Source organism: Impatiens glandulifera, chromosome 7, assembly GCF_907164915.1.
Source record: "Impatiens glandulifera chromosome 7, dImpGla2.1, whole genome shotgun sequence".
Taxonomy (NCBI): domain Eukaryota; kingdom Viridiplantae; phylum Streptophyta; class Magnoliopsida; order Ericales; family Balsaminaceae; genus Impatiens; species Impatiens glandulifera.
Genome location: NC_061868.1, coordinates 42,046,338 through 42,063,377, shown reverse-complemented (window position 1 = coordinate 42,063,377; position 17,040 = coordinate 42,046,338). Strand labels below are relative to the sequence as shown.

General features: G+C 26.8%; 2 protein-coding genes across 2 annotated transcripts; both read right to left on the bottom strand.

Annotated features, from left to right (window-relative positions):
* Window positions 1-4,238: 4,238 nt before the first annotated feature.
* On the bottom strand, window positions 4,239-6,404 carry LOC124910370 (cytochrome b-c1 complex subunit 6-1, mitochondrial). Its single transcript, XM_047451004.1, has 5 exons — window positions 6,264-6,404; window positions 5,989-6,048; window positions 5,558-5,642; window positions 4,606-4,695; window positions 4,239-4,501 (listed from the first exon to the last, which is right to left on the bottom strand). Coding segments are annotated over exons 2-5 (210 nt in total). The 5' UTR covers window positions 5,991-6,048; window positions 6,264-6,404; the 3' UTR covers window positions 4,239-4,468.
* A 1,379-nt stretch (window positions 6,405-7,783) lies between these two features.
* LOC124945422 (G-box-binding factor 4-like) lies at window positions 7,784-11,026 on the bottom strand. Its single transcript, XM_047485859.1, has 4 exons — window positions 10,102-11,026; window positions 9,932-10,003; window positions 9,212-9,241; window positions 7,784-8,148 (listed from the first exon to the last, which is right to left on the bottom strand). Exons 1-4 carry the CDS (start codon window positions 10,801-10,803, stop codon window positions 8,062-8,064), a joined length of 891 nt encoding a protein of 296 aa, XP_047341815.1. The 5' UTR covers window positions 10,804-11,026; the 3' UTR covers window positions 7,784-8,061.
* Between the last annotated feature and the right edge of the window lie 6,014 nt (window positions 11,027-17,040).

Genomic DNA, 17,040 nt, shown 5'->3' with positions numbered 1-17,040 from the left:
ATTTGATGGTACCTAATGAATAATAACCAAAGAAGTGAAGATTCTTAGCTGACAAATTTGAAATGCAAGAAATACTTGATTTAGAAAGAACTATGGACATTTAAATCAATCAATCATATTACAATAGTAGCAAAGTATAAAGATTTCAATTTCAAGAAAACAACTAAGGAAATTAAAAAGTATTTTTTTTTTTTTTTGAGATATTTAATTTCGCCTTTTATAATAATTAGAACTTGAAATTTTTTCCAATCATTTTCCGACTTAAAAATGTATCTAGGAATGCTTTTTCTTCGCCTCTCTTTCTCGTAGAGTTAAGTGATATTATATGCATTCCCTCGAGCTGCCGGATAATACTTTCGTGACTCTAGAAATCATTATTAACTCTAGTTGGAATTCTCTCGAGCTGCCGAATAATACTCTCGTGACTCTAACCAACATTATTATCTCTAGTTAGAATTACAGTTAATTTGTAAGTTATTTAACTTATCTTATGTAATAGTTGTCTTATCTATTAGTTATTGTCTCCTTTAAATTAATAAAATTTTCATTGTTAGAAAAAGTCATCCTTAATTAGATTTCTCCCATAATTAAATGTTACCATTTTTTCCATATAATTATCATCAAACAAAGTTATTTTGATTTAAGAGTTCTTTGAATTTAATTAATACTTTATAGCATTAAAAAAACATTTTAATCATTTTATTTAAATAACTCCAATAACCTTATTATAACATAAAACAATATATATTTTTCAAATAATTAAAATAAGTTATCGACGGTCCGATCGCGAACCGGTTTATTGAGCGGTCCGAATTTTGTCTTCAAAACGGTCACATTTCGAACAGGTCAAAATCCGGTCCAACCGGACGGTTTAACCGGAAAATGAAACCGCAAGTTGAAAAGTTTATTATATAAACTATTATTATAATATTATTTAATTTGTTTTTTTCATTAATTTTTATTATCACTATCATACAATCTCTCCCTTAACTTTTTCTTTCATTTTCTGAAACATCGAAGTCGAAAAAAGAAAGACGGCTTTAATTTTTTTCAACAGATTTATCTTTTTTTCCTTAACTCACCTTAGATCTACAACAATTCTTCAGATCTTCAGCTATTCTTTAGACTACAGTTATTCGTCAGATTTATGGTTGTTCTTCAGCTGGAACTCATTGATAAGTTTATCAATTTTCGTAGTATTTTCGATAATATGTTGGTTTATCATTTATGAGCAGCAATCAAATCAATATAGTACTGATGTGTTTGGGTTTAGAAGAGAATAAGTGCTAAGAATTAGGATTCTTCAATTATGATTTTTCAATTTAGATACTATATAATTAGGATTTTTCAATTTGATGGATGGATTTACTAATTTGTTTGTTGAATGCTTCAATTTATGAATATTTGATATAATATAAATTTAATTGAAAATTATTAAGTTTAATTAGCATTTATTTGATTATTTTTTATAATCCTAACTTATTTATATATATAATTTATGTATTAATATATTTAAATTTATTTATTTATTTAAAAAAAAAATCGGTTCAACCGGTTCAACCGGTCGGATCGAAGTACACCAAAAAAACCGGGTTGATGACCGAAATCATTTTCAAAACTTTGAAAATAACCACCATCAATAAACCTCCAAAAGGGTTCATTACTTGGTTAAATTTACATGATGTCATAGGTCAATTCTTCAATCAAATACTACCTCGGTCCTTCATAAGGTTTACATGTTTTTTTTCTACCATAACTTTATATTTGTTTTAGAGCATTCTATCGGTGGGTGGAAATCTGATGTGGAGACAAATTGTACCTGGGTACATGAATGGGGGTATGGGTATAATTGTGGAGACAGAAATGAGAGGAGCAAATATTTACTACAGGTACAAATGAAGAAAAACAAGTCAAAAAGTGGTCTCCCACCTGACATGTTGTTTACTTTTTATGTTGTTTACTTTTTGATTAAAAATGTAAAATTATTGTTTTTTTTAATTAAAAATGAAACAAAATTTACTTGAATTATTGAATTAAAAAATATTGTATGAATTAGATAATGTGGATGGTGGGACCTGAAATAGTAACAATTGTACTTGAGATGAGATGGTTAGGGAATAGAGGTATAAATTGATAGGTATAATTTATTTTTGATGTGGCACATATTTATACCTATGTATGGTATAGGGATGGGGATGCTCTTATTTGTCAATTTAGTCAACATATACCCTACATAACTATCCATATTTTTTCATTTTATTACAACGATTATCACTCAATTAAATAATTAATACACACAATTAAAACATTAACTCACTCACTTACTCGTTTCCACTCCCCTCTCTCTACTCAATTCAAAGTCTATCTTCTCTAAATATCATTCGTGCTCGATATCTTCTCTAAATATGCCATCGACGAATGTAGGACAATTTTTGTACGTTTACAGGTATAAAATACCTCCAAATAATGGAGTATGTTTTAGTTATAAACATAACGGTGATATAAATATTTTCATCACAGATTTCAGTCATAAACTCATCAACCCAACATGTATAATTTTTCCAAAATATCTCACATATATATTTCAGTTATAAACATGTCTAAGGCATCACATATTTCGCAATAAATAATTTTAATCACCTAAGCATATTCTAGTATCAACAAATGGTAGGGCAATAAATAGTCAAATTTTCCACGGTTGACCTATGTCTCTCCATTGCATCGGTGTTCAATACTATGGTCAAAGAGTCCGATTCAACCACCATCAACGAATGGGAGTCCGATTTACCAGATATCGAAGCCAAAGTCTCTGATTCAACCAACATCGATGAAATAGTTTCTATATCCGGTGAATAAAGCGAGTTAAACTCACTAGGCGTCGAATCCGACCATGTAGGTAACCAAGACTCCGACGTACTCTCAAAGACCCATGAATCGAGCAAAAAAAAACGACTGATTCTTCGATGTCGCTCATAGTGAGAATAACAGATGAATCAGACTCCCTTCGTCGATGGTATATTTAGAGAAGATGTCGAGTACGAATAATATTTAGAGAAAAAAAATCAATTAAGTAGGGAGAGGGGAATGAGGACGAGTGAGTACGTGAGTAGGTTAAAATTTTTAATTATATATATTAGTTGTTTAATTTAATGGCAATTGTTGTAATAAAAGAAAAAAGTATGAATAGTTACATAGGATATATGTTGACTAATAAATCAAATGAAAATTACGGTGGTAAAACTTATAAAAAACTTATTAACTTTCTTTGATTAAGCAAATAATAAATTGTTACAATAATGAACAAATAAATTATTGCTAATAAATAAAATTGAAGGTATTTAAAAATTTATTGAATAAGTTTATACAAATTTGTATCAAATACACTTCATAAACTGTATTTTAATCAAGTTGAGTTAGAGTGAATAAGTAGAACAAATAAGGTATAAATCAAACTAGCAAAAAAAAAATTGATTAATAGGCCTAGAAATCGTTTGATCTTGGGTTTTTTATGAAATTTTTATGTTTTTTATTTTATTTTGAAGCAAACATCTCATTGTTAAATTCAAAATTAAGAAAGAGTTGTGATTGCAAAATCAACAAATATTAGGCTTATTGGAAAAACAAATTATTTGGAGTTGAGTTTAGAAAAATAAATTTTAAATATGCAGTTGTACGAGATATAAAATATATATATAAATTTAGTTGAAAGAGGTGGTTGAATCTAGTGCCATTTTAGCTGGTTACACTTGATTTAGTTAGATTCTAAATGTGATCAAAGCTAGAAAAGTATTTCAAATTAGGCCAAAATATTGATAAAGTAAGATGCCCTGGAAGAGGAAATTGAATTGAAATTCTACCCACCAAATTAAACTTAAATAAAGGAAGAATTTATATTTTGCCTGAATTTTGAACTTTCAGACTTCTTTTCATTTCCAAAACCACGAATTTAGGAATTAAAAGAGTTTGAAATTCACACCTCTAGAGAAAAACCTTATAATACTTTTACGCCACTTTTCACTTTTCACGTAAAATTGCGAGCCATTTTTCATCTTGTCCCAACAAGAAAATAGAATAATATGTATATGCTGAAATTTAGATGCAGTTGATAATATTGTTTAGAGTGGAGAGACTGTCGTGATTTTGAGTTATTTGGATAAAATAATCAAAATATCATATAGAAAAAGAATAAAAATAATTTAGTATTATGTTAATGATATGATTAAATAACTCACATCAAATAAGAACAGAAAGCTCTTTAATATGAAAAGTGTATAATTAAATATAGCAATTATTTCATGAGTTTGCACAAAAATATTCTAAAGAAAATCGTCAAATCTGAGAATTCGTTTTATTCGCATAGAAATTTCATTGAGAGCAATCTCAATTACCACCCGATATGCGACGTTTAGTTGTCGATTTCAACAATGGATGGAAACATTACATACCGAGTTGTCTTCAAGACTTCAACTCATTTCAGCTTCTCAAATAGCTTAGTTGCAACCTACAATTCAAGCATTTGTATTATTATTATTATTGTCACTCAAATACAAATAACCCAAATAAGAGCAGTCTTTTATTCAGAAAAAAGATAAAGAAACGGCTTACACATTTGTCGACGCATGACCAGTAATCAAAATATTGTCCAGTACAATGCTTATGCCCAGTATCATCTTCTTGGATACGTTTAACACATGCCTGCGCAAAAATAACAAGGCAAACTTGGATAATAAATAATACTAATATCAAGATGGAAATTAGTAGAAGATCTTCTTCCAAAAGCATTAGAATTAACTTGTTGAGAGCAGAATTTTTAGGATTTATTCTCCAGAATGACGTTTCACTTAAATCAGAGCGTTCGATTTTTTTCTATTTGAACTAACATAGTGGGCTTGGAGCAGATAGTTAACACAACCACTTCCTCGTAACTCGACAGAAATCACCTATCAAACTCACTGTGCTTTCAAATGGCTCAAATCGTCCATTGAAATTGACAAAAAATCTCACTTACCCACTCATAAATCAGAACATTCTTAATCAGAATCAAACCTGATATGGCTCAAATCGTCCATTGAAACTTACAAAAATTCTCACTTTACCCACTCATAAATCAGAACATTCTTAATCAGAATCAAACATGATATTGCTCAAATTGCCCATTGAAATTTACAGAAATTCCCACTTACCCACTCATAAATCAGAACATTCTTAATCAGAATCAAACATGATATGGCTCAAATTGTCCATTGAAATTTACAGAAATTCTCACTTACCCACTCATAAATCAGAGCATTCTTAATGAGAATCAAACCTGATAACATGATACTCCATTGGTGCCTTATTTATGTAAATGAACTTTTGCAAACATCCTCTAATACCTTCCAGTCATCAATTAGAATGTAAATATGTATAAATGGGAAACTAGACATGCAAGTGGGATAAGTGAGGAAACACAACTGAATTTGGATATCAAAACCAGTAATAACTAGTATCATTCAAGCACACAAAATAAAAAACCTATAAAAAGTTAAGTAGAAGAGATATATTAATAGGATAGAACCTGGTATTGCAGTAATTGTCTCACACATTTAGGTTTGCAACTCTCCTCAAGGTACTTCTTTGGATCAACAGGATCTTCATCCGCCCTAAAAATGCTAAAGGATTAAGTCATGAACCAACTATAAGGTTCTATTAACTAACAAATGAATCAGCTAAATCACAAGATATTTGTAGAAAGCTTTATTAAAAACTGGTTCTTTCATCATGATCATGTGTATGAATCACGTTCAAACATTGAGAAATACAACAAGGCAATAATGAAATATTATCACATTGCTCAATTGACTCAATTTCTCTTAAAATGAACATTTAATTTCAAACCCTAGAATCAAAAACAAGCTAGTTTAATGGCCGATTCAAAGATACTTGATCGAAACAAAGAATATTATTGTAAACGCAACGAGAATGAACACCAATCTAAATAACACTTACATGGAAACAAATCGATGAAAGGATAAAACAGGTATTTGCCGATGGTTTCACTCAAATCGCCTGAAAACAATTGGCAAATGAAATATCAAGTCGACGAACGAGAATGCAAAATCAAATAGATTTGAATCCATCCATAAGAAAGCGAGAGGTTCACACATTAACTAGATTGATTCAGGTATATAAAAGAGAAACGGCGAACGAAGCGAAGACAACGGATCTAAGAAGAATGAGACAATGAAGAGATAAATAAATAAATAAATAAATAAAAATAGCACCTTTTTCAAAGTTCAAAGTGTTAAATCGCCATTTCCAAAGCTCGATTAGAATTCTCAGCAAAGAAGAAGATCAAACCCCGCTCTGTTGCTTCCCGTCGCTGACTTTCGTAAAATGCGCCAAATTCATTAAAATTCTTCTACTCTAAATAAGTTTTATTTATTTTTTATTAATATTACTAGGTTTATTTTTTGAATAAAACTTAGCCACGTATAATTATTTTTAAAAAAAATTACAATTCTAAAGCTAAAAAATATTTATTTATTTATTTTAGAGTGCTGTCTTAGTCATTAATATTAGATTTTTATTTATTTTTTATTGAGAATGAATTATTTTTTATATTTTTATTGTTTAAATTCTCATATTTTCTATATAATTAGACTTTGTTATTTAAGTTATCTAGTATGTTAACACGTTTTAAAATAATTATAATGTCTTATTCATGATTTTAATCTATAAAACAAAGTTTGATAGATAATTTCTTTCAATGAATAACATTAATATTAAGTGTTTAATATTTTATATAATCACATAACTATTGTCTTTGACCAAAATTGATACAACTAATACAAAGGAAACCAATAATACTTAAAATTTATGTTTAATACTTTTATGAAAAGAGGGCTATACAGGAATATTACAAATTCGATTTATCACTTAATTTATTAATCAAAATACTTTCTGGTTTAAAAATTATATATTAATATTCTTTATGTTTTTTAGCAAAAAAAAAAAAAAAAAAAAAAAAAAAATCAACACATTCTCAAGATTATATGATTGTTTTCCATAGAATTGATTTGATCAAATTGCAATTAAATGGTTTTCACTCAAAATGTTATTTGAAATTGATTTATTAATAAGTAGAGAATATGAAGACTTGGTGTTGCTATAGAATAGTTTATTTACAACTTACAAATGTTTTGAGTGTATATTTACAAATGTTTAGTGTGGTGACAAACCTTAAGATCTCAACACTAGTTTCTAGAACCTTCTATGTGCTAGGATAGTAGGATGTTCTAATTTTTATGTAAGTAACTCATAATAATATCTTAAAATCAGCCCTTAAACTACAAATTATTTTTATATAAAAACCATAGAATATTCTAGTTTTACTCTATAGTCTCTCCTAATTACTTCACCTATATTCCAATATATTAACATTCTTTGTAACTAATCTCAAATAAATGACCATCTAATCATCAAAGTTTGTTTTAAAACTAGAAAATTTTCACAAATTTAGGAATACATATCTAAATTATCTCATCTAATTCAACATCGAACGAGATATTTTATGCCTCTAATCCACTTCGGCTAGACAACAACACTAGGAAAGCCACTCTGCTATCTAGTAGAATAATCTTAGATACTTCAACAAGTACAACATCACTTCTTTGGATTTAGGCATGACATAACAATGTGAAAGAAAAGGGTCATGACAATGAATCCAGAAACGATTCATTTTCATTAACACGAATCAATAGCTAGTGCTGCATAAAGATTGTTACTTGAAAGAAAGGCTATAATAAGCATCCCCCGCAACCATAAGCCAGCAGGGGGGAGAAACATTAACTGAAAATAGTCTGTAAGAAGTCTTCTTTTGTAACCTATGTTTTACAACACATGTTTACCTCTATTATGCCTTCTTAATTCATGCAGTTGCAAAATATTTTATCAAAAACTCATGCACAATTTTGGCTGCAAACCCAAAATTATGTTTTCGTTTTATATGATGTGAATCTAGATTCCTGTAGATTGTCGTCTCTTTGCTCCTCATCAAAAACATCTACTACAAGCTCTAGATTACCATGTCAGAGAATTTACCCTCCTTAAAGCTTGACCTCGTGGCGGCTTGCGCTTCTCCTCAACCGGAATCAGGGTTTCCATCAACTACAACCAAAGAAAGATAGAATGGTGAATCCTTTTCTTTTGTCTTTTCAGGCTATAAATATATAAAGAATTCAATGCAAGAGATAAAAATCCATTTAGCCAGGCCTTGTTTAATAATGAATGGTCATTTTTATTTTAATCCAAATAACGCCATCCCCATCATCAATGAAATCATTAAAAATATTAAATCATTTAACACAAATAATTCACTTTTTCATCAAACTAAACAAGCTGCAAGTGTTTGCAGAAGCAGCTTACCATGACTTTGATAGAAAGCTATCTGAATGATTTACTCAAGCAAATGAACAATCTATTTATACTACCAATTAAGGCCTTGTTTGACTTGAGGGGTAATTTGAATAACCAAGTGGATTTTCAAATAACCTTGTTTTATGTAGGATATTGAAAATCAGGTTATTTGAGTAAAAAGACATTAGAGATAGAACTTTATATAACAAAAATATATACTTTTTACAAAAAAGGGTATGGATTGGATAGTGGGTTATTTGAAATTAATCTCAAATAACCCACATTAAACCAGGCCTAACTATCACTTGCTGAAACAATTTAGGCCCATCTAGCAAAAAAATTGACACTCTTAGGTTTGGTTCTTCAAAGCGAAATTCACTCCACAAAAGAACCTGATTGGTCTGGTAAGGGTATAATTGCAACTACATTGCACTTAAAACCATAAACATGATTTCTATGATTGCCATCGAACCAAAGTAAAAGACTTCAATAGTTAAAAATCTCAAGACAGCAAGAAATTTTATAATCAATTTAAGATATTTTTCAATGTTCACAGGCTATGGATAGAAGGAGCTTATACTTATAACATAGATTCTATAAACTCAATCCAGATACTTGTCAAGAGTCTCAAGACCCAGACCAAGTTGATTTTATATCGTGCATTTATAGACAATGTAATAAAATATTTGTCTTTTGTAATTGCATAAATTATTTTATGGGAAGAAGAAAATGAAAAGGTTACAAGTTAGAAGAACTGTATAAACAATTTTATAATAAAGACCAAATTATGAGTAGTTTAATAGTAAAAACATACCTGTTTGTACCGCAGCTTGGATTGCTCTTCCTGCAATTGACATTTACTCTGTTATGAAATTTGAAATAGGAAAAGGCACAGGCAGAGATATGGAACATAAAATTTCTCAGCTAGAGTTAAATCCATAAACTGAACATGGATCTTAACAAGTAGATTCAAAAGAAATGAATGAAAGATGGGTAATTTCAAATTCGAAGCTCTATGCATGTTAGTTACCAAATGTATGATCCCAGAAAGCACTCATTAACAAAGAAAATGAAGAGAACAGCAGTGGGCACACTGAAATCACATGATGCAGCTTTGAATTTTGATCTCCTTGATTGTTTTTAATTTCTTTTCTCATCTAGCACGTTTGATTTGCTATTCTTGATGATACCTAACTTTAATGACATGCATTTACGGGATATTACACTTACTATCTTATCTATGAAAACATTAGTGTTGATATCTAATGTTTCCAAAAGAAAGTTATCTACAGTTAAAGAAATGCACTTCCTTTTGTTTCCTGTTAGATTGCAATATAATATACATTAAAGATAAAGCTCAATGATCAAGAGTCAAGAGTTAAATCCAATCATTGATCTCTCAAGAGACTCAACATTATAAGTTTACTTGCCGATTAAAGATGGCGTGGATGCAGATGATCATCCCCTTCAAACCGAAGAACAATAATATATAAAGATGCTGTATAAGAAAGAAGAAAAATATACAGATTAATACCTCCTCCATCAAAAGTTGTACATTTTCCTCTTCCAGTTGCCTTACCAAATACTCAAGCTCAGTTGTGTGAACCTAGAAATGACATGCAATCATCAAAAGCAATGGATTATGAAACCATGAGAGAAGTTCAACAAGGAAAATGAAGAAATCTGTACAAAAACTCATCGAACCTGCTTTCTCTCCCTCGATCTTGCAGCAGACTCCCTGTTCTTAATCATCCGCCTCTGTTTCTGTTGCGTTGCTTTATCCAAAGGTTCTTCTTCCACAGCCCTCCTTTTCCCTCTTACTCCGCCGCCGCTACCACTAACGCCTCCAGATGAGACAACAACCATTCTTCCATTGAATGCCACAGGATCCACGCCAACGCTTTGGATTGGCTGCATATGCACCGGACCAACCGAAAAGTGAGCACCAGCCAACATCGACTCAGGTCCAAAGCTGTGTGGAGGTTGAGGTATAGCGGAAACCGGAATCCCTACATCTTCCTCCGTCTCAGCTGCAGCCTTTGTCAGAAAATCTTCCAGCGTAATCGGCGTACTACGTCTCTCAACTCCCCCAGCCATAATCTCATCCCATACCTCATCCGTAGTCTTAACACCACCACCTCTCTTCGGCATCGACACTCCAGAAACGCTGTCAACCGCCAATTCCGATCCGCCTCCATCATCAGCTCCGGCGTTTGGAAGATCTTCAGGATCGTTATAGATGTTCCTAAAGAGTTCGTAATCATCCATGTTCATGGAGCCAAAACTCCTGCTCCTATCGCTCTGGAATAGGCCCGCAGCACTTGTTAGAGTGCGTATAGATGATGATTCGCGTGGAAGATCCGAATTCGCAGGTGATGTTGACGACATCACTTTCGACGACGCCATAGACCGAATTTCTAGGGTTTCTCGGTACTTTTGTCTGCCCTCACACACGCGGATCACAATTCTCTTCCTCAGTCCTCACACACACAAATACATGGAAATTATATCAGGATTTGAATTCTAGAGAGAACTTTTAACAGTGAAATCGTAAAGCGACAGTTCCGGGAACGGTTTGAATGTGAATATTGGAAGAAAAAGATGAAGATGAAGAAGGAAGAAGAAGGAAGAAGAAAGAGAAGCATTGAATGTAAATGTAAATAATTAGAGCTCTAGAATATGCTAATGAATCTGTCTCAACCTCTGCATGTCTTCTTCCTGTCCCCACATCCGCCATTTGTAACAAGCTTTCAGAGTTTTGATTCCCCCATCATAATGCTCTTTACTGTCCCTTTTGTTTGTTTCTTTCTTTACTTTATTCTAATTATTTAATTATTTTAATGTTTTCATGTAACAATCAATTTACTATCATTCACTCTCATTTAAAAAAAAACAACATTTTGGTACAAGTTATTATTTCCTTAATCTTAAAACAAGTAATGAAAATTTTGAAAGTACAAATAAATCGAGATCGACACAAATTATGGCGCCCTCGTTTGGGGTATCGGTAATGGTGGAATTACATATTAGGCTTCTCGAGTTATGCCCAGGTGTTCCACTGACCCAAAATGTGATAAATCTTTAACAGTAACGATCCTAAGAGCTTAGGATCTCTCGAGCTATGTTTGTTAAGCTTTAGATTTTCTTGCCAAGTTCTATGTTGTCTAGGTATATAAACATCATTCTAGGTGAATTTTCATGTTTTTTATAATTTGTTAAAATTTATGAAACATTGTTTACTATTTTGAATTTAGTTATCTTAATTTTAATTTTATTTTTATTTTCAACTTTAGTCTTAATAATAGTTTTAAAATAATAAAAATTAGGAGTTTAATTTTTACTTGGATACAGTTAAAATGTTTATATTAATAAGTCTAATTAAATTAATATTTATATGTGATTGAGAATGTTATTAGTGAATATATTCTGATTATAAAATATATATAATTAATATTTAATCCTAATAAATATATATATATATTAAATAATATAATTAATAAAATCATAGATGATTAAATGATAATAAATTAGGTAAGATTAGTCAATCCTATATAACCCCACTAAAGAAGTCCACATTAAACAAAGCTTAGTCTAATAGATAACGTGTCAAAATATATTACAAAAAGTTGTATATCAAATCAAGTTTAATTCTTTAAAATATAAATAATAATAATGATAATATAAAATAGTAAAAGGTAAAACTTTTCAAATCAAATAGTGACTAAAATAAAAGTATATATTTTATCATTAAAGCTGCTTGTTTATATTCTCACACTTATATATTTTTTAAATTATTTGAATATATCATTTATTTGTTTTAAAAAATTAGCACATGCATATAAATATATTCCAAATCGATATCTTAAGTAATAATCTTACATTTGATTTATTATTTATATTTATTTTTAAATGAAAGTTTACTTTTAGAAAATAATAATACAAAATATAATAATGACCTCCGAAATTTTGTGACATTTTTAATCTCTTAAAATAGTTTAACAATTTGTTTTTATGGTTTTCACAATAATATATTAAAATTAACCCAATTAGTTAAATATATATTTTTTAATTTTAATATATTATACTTTTATTTTTGTTAGCTTTTTAATTTTTGTATTATATTTTTCTCTATTTTTATTTAATAATATTTAAGACAAAATAATATAATTATTGTTTTAATTATTAAACAATAAATTTAATTAATATTTTATTTAACAATAATACTATAATATTTATAGTTTGTGTAAAAATGTACTAACATAATAAAATTATAAATTAAAATAATAAATATTTAACAAATGTTGATAAATATATTATTAGTTTTATTTTAATTTATATATATATATATATATATATATTATCATATTTATTGTATCTTATAAATTTATTTATATATATATATATTTATAAAAAATATTTAATTGTGTAGTATCTTAGTTTAATATTTTAAATATTTATTAAATGATTAATTTAAGATGTCCTTATACATATTCAATTTCTATTAATAATTAGTAATGACTAAATAAAAAATTTATTTATTTAATATTTCAAAAACAAAATAATATAGTATAAAGTAAATTAAAAAAATAATTTATGATATTTTAACGTTTTTAAATAATAAATAAATATTTATTATTTTATTATTTAACAATAAAACAATTATATTATTTATATAAAAATAAATTATTAAATTTAAACTATTAAAGTAATTATGTGAAGTGAAGCGGTTCTAATTTTTTAAATTCACAAAATAAAAGTATTTAATATTCAATAAAAAAATATATTTAAATTAAAATAAGTAATAAATTCATATATTTTATCCTAATTTTATAAAATAATATGAAAAATTAACATAAAGTTAAGTGAAAAAATACTAATTATTTAAATTAAAGGTAAAATTTAATAAGATAATCTTGACAAAGTTTGAAATCATGCCATACAAAATTTTTTCAATAATAACCTTTTATCAATTAACAAATTTTAAAAAGAATAATTACAAAATAAAAAATGTATTTCACATTTGAGATTTAAATGACAACTGTCTTAGGTGGGTTTATAACAAAAAACAATATCACTACATATAAATGGAAATTTTGGCTGAAATATTTAAGTATAAAATTCTATACATTTACAAATAAAAAAAATATATATATATATATATATATATATATGATATTTCTAGCCCCTCACTGTACCACTAAATGCATTTATTGGCATTTCTAAGAAAAATGTAGGCCAAAAAAGCAAAAGAAAAAAAAAATGCATTATTAACCTCAAATAAAATAATAACAATTCTGAAACAGACAGTTGAAAACAAAAAAAGCTGCTGTCCAGAGTCCCAGACAGTATGTCTTCTCCAACCCTGTCGGATGCGGTATATTCTGAATTCTAATATTTTGATTTTTTCGATAACTGAAGTGAAGTGTGTTTGATAACTGTCTGATGCGGTATATTCTGAATCCTAATATTTTGATTTTTTCGATAATTGAAGTGAAGTAATTGGTTGATAACTGAAGTGAAGTAGTTATTTAATATAAGTTATTTTGGAAATAAAAAAAAAATCAAACTAAGCTCCGGTATTATTCGATTTTTGGGTTATTTAAATAATTTAAAAATCAAATATTATTTCACACATTTAAATTTGTGACTGTATAGAAGAATAATTCATTAACTATATCTTATATATAAAATTATTATTTTGTATTTCATGTATATATCAATATCTTAATATTTTTTTCATTAATAATTATCATTTTTTTTTATCGGTCAAAATAAAAATATTGAAGAATAAAATTTGAATAAGATAACATTAATTTATTATTACCTCGTACTCATTCACCTCATGAGATTATTCTCCTATAAATTTTATAGTATTTAACTTATTTTGATGTCTATGTTTAGAAATTTTTTCATTCTTTTTTTTATAGTTGTAATAATATTTAATAATTAATATTGTATATATTTAAATATATATATATTATAATATTAATCAAATTATTTTTTAAATAATATTTATAAATTATTAATAATATATAATTCACTATTAAATTATATATTTATAAACTTAATATTTTTTATTAAAATAATTTGAAAATTTTTAAATTAAATTAAATTATTAAAAATTACTTAAATTAAAAATAAATTGTATAAATATATTAGTTTTTATGAGTTTTTATTAATATATAATTTTAAATTTTAATTAAAATAAAAATAAAAATTAATTATAGAAGTAAATAAAAAATAAATAATTATTTTTAAAATTTTTGTATATTATTTTTTATGTATTGTTTTATAATTTTTACATATTGTTTATTTATTCATTACAAATATTTTAATTCTTTTAATAATTATTGAACTAAAAAATATATGATATTATTAATTTCTTTGTAAAATCTTTAAACTCATATATATTTCTAATTTGTTTTGCTAATATTTTTTAATATTTCTTATCTAAAAACATGTAATTAATTATTTATAAAAATAATATAATATTATATTATTTTAAATATCAAGTAGAAGTAAAGTGAATATATATATATATATATATATATATATATATATATATATATATAATTGTTTTTGTGTCTAAAAAAGAAAAAAAAAATGTTTAAATTTATATTTTTTTATTTTTATATAAATAATTAAATAAAATTATATAAATTAGAAAAACAAACTAATAATTGTAAAGGGAAGAAAATGAATAAAAAAAAGTGATAAGACAAAAAAAAAACTCATATTATAATTTAAACTCAAGATATAAACTGAAAATATATTTAATAATAATTTTGTGTTAGCTTATTAATTAATATTATTATAATAAATTATTATGCAAAACTCACATAAGTTCAAATAAGCTAAATCAAACACAATCTTTAAAAACTCTATTTGATTAGACCAATTATTAATTAAAATATCAAACGGATAAAAAACGTATTAAATATTTTACATTTACACGATCCAAAATTTAGTAAATATGTCAAAAGTGTATTAAACGTGCCAAAAATATATTAAACGGGTTAACGGCATATTAAACGGATCAAAGCAAATTAAATAATTGTTAAACGGGTTAAAACGAGACAAATATTAGTTAAACGGGTTAAAAAATGTATTAAACTGGAAAAATATATCAAATAATTGTTATAAAAATGTGTTAAACGGGTCAAAAATATCTTAAATGAGTCAAAAACGTAATAAATATGTTAAAATTAAAATTAGTTTGGGTTATCCAAGCCATATTCAACCCAACTCATACCCAATCTATATTAAAAAATAATATGGGTTGACCCACCAAGTTAGTCCAGTGGTAAGAGTCGATTTAAATGATCAAAATGTCACGGATTTAATTTCATTTGTAAGCGTTTTAAGTTTAAGTGGGGTGTCATACAATACATGTTAGATTTACCCGTTTGCTCACCTCTAATTCCAAACACATTTGAATTAATTATGTTTAAACGTAAAATATATTTAACAATAATTTTGTGTTAGATTATTAATTATTATTATTATAGGAATTTATTATGCAAAACTCACATAAGCTTAATCAAACAAAGTCTTCAAAAACTTTGGATTAAAGAAGATAAGTTCCAAACACAATTCCATTAATTGGAGTGCTTAGTAAATGTTTCAATGACTTGATGAACACTTAAAAAAAGTAAGACACTAATTGAAATTTTTTCCTTAATTAGGCGATTAAAAAGATGTTAGATTAAAAGTGTTAATGAATACTTATTTTTAAATAAAATATTTTTTCTTAACTAAACATTGTTAGATTTTGATGGACCAGTTGAAAAAGATAAAAATATATAAATTATTGGTGTAAATAGATGCAACTTCTAAAAATCTAAAAACAAAGAGATTTAAAGTAGAAATTTTTAATCTTTAAATTTAATATTTATGAATTATGAGGGAAAGAAATGATAGTCAATTATAATATTAATATATTTTTAGTGTGACCAAGACTTATTCGATTATTTGGATATTATATCTGACTTTAACAAATAAGTTTTCAATAAATTAAAATGATATGTTCCAAAAATCATTTTTTTTAAGTTCACATAAAAGATCGGATCAAGGTTCCCACTATAACGTTAACTAATTTTGTGTAATTTAAACTTATTAAATAATCGGAATAAATTATAAAATAACATAATTATATTTATTTAAATATTAGGAATAGTTTTTACTATGTATATATTTTAAGTTATATTTAATCAATATAATAATTTTATATTATCACTAATAAAATAATTTAGTTTATTATATCTCAAATTTTCCAATCAGTGATAGTTATAGGAACCTAAACATGTACGAACAAAACAACATTCATCACATGTTTAATCAATTTTCCAAATTGTGGGTTCTACTTAAAAGTAGTTGAAAGGATAATTAATTAAGTTGTCTAGTTATAATTTTCGTACCAAAAATCTTGTAACAAAGTGAAAAATATAACTTTAATTTTAGTTTTGACAAATTTTTTAATAGAATTGTGACAATCAAATAGAGAATTTTAATTGTATATGGATGACTTATACCATATAACCCAATAGAGTAGCTCAAATTAAAAAAAGAAATTACATATCCCAAATTCAATTCTCACTAAAAACATTTTAAATTGAGGTGAGATTGTGCTGCTTTCTATTTTAG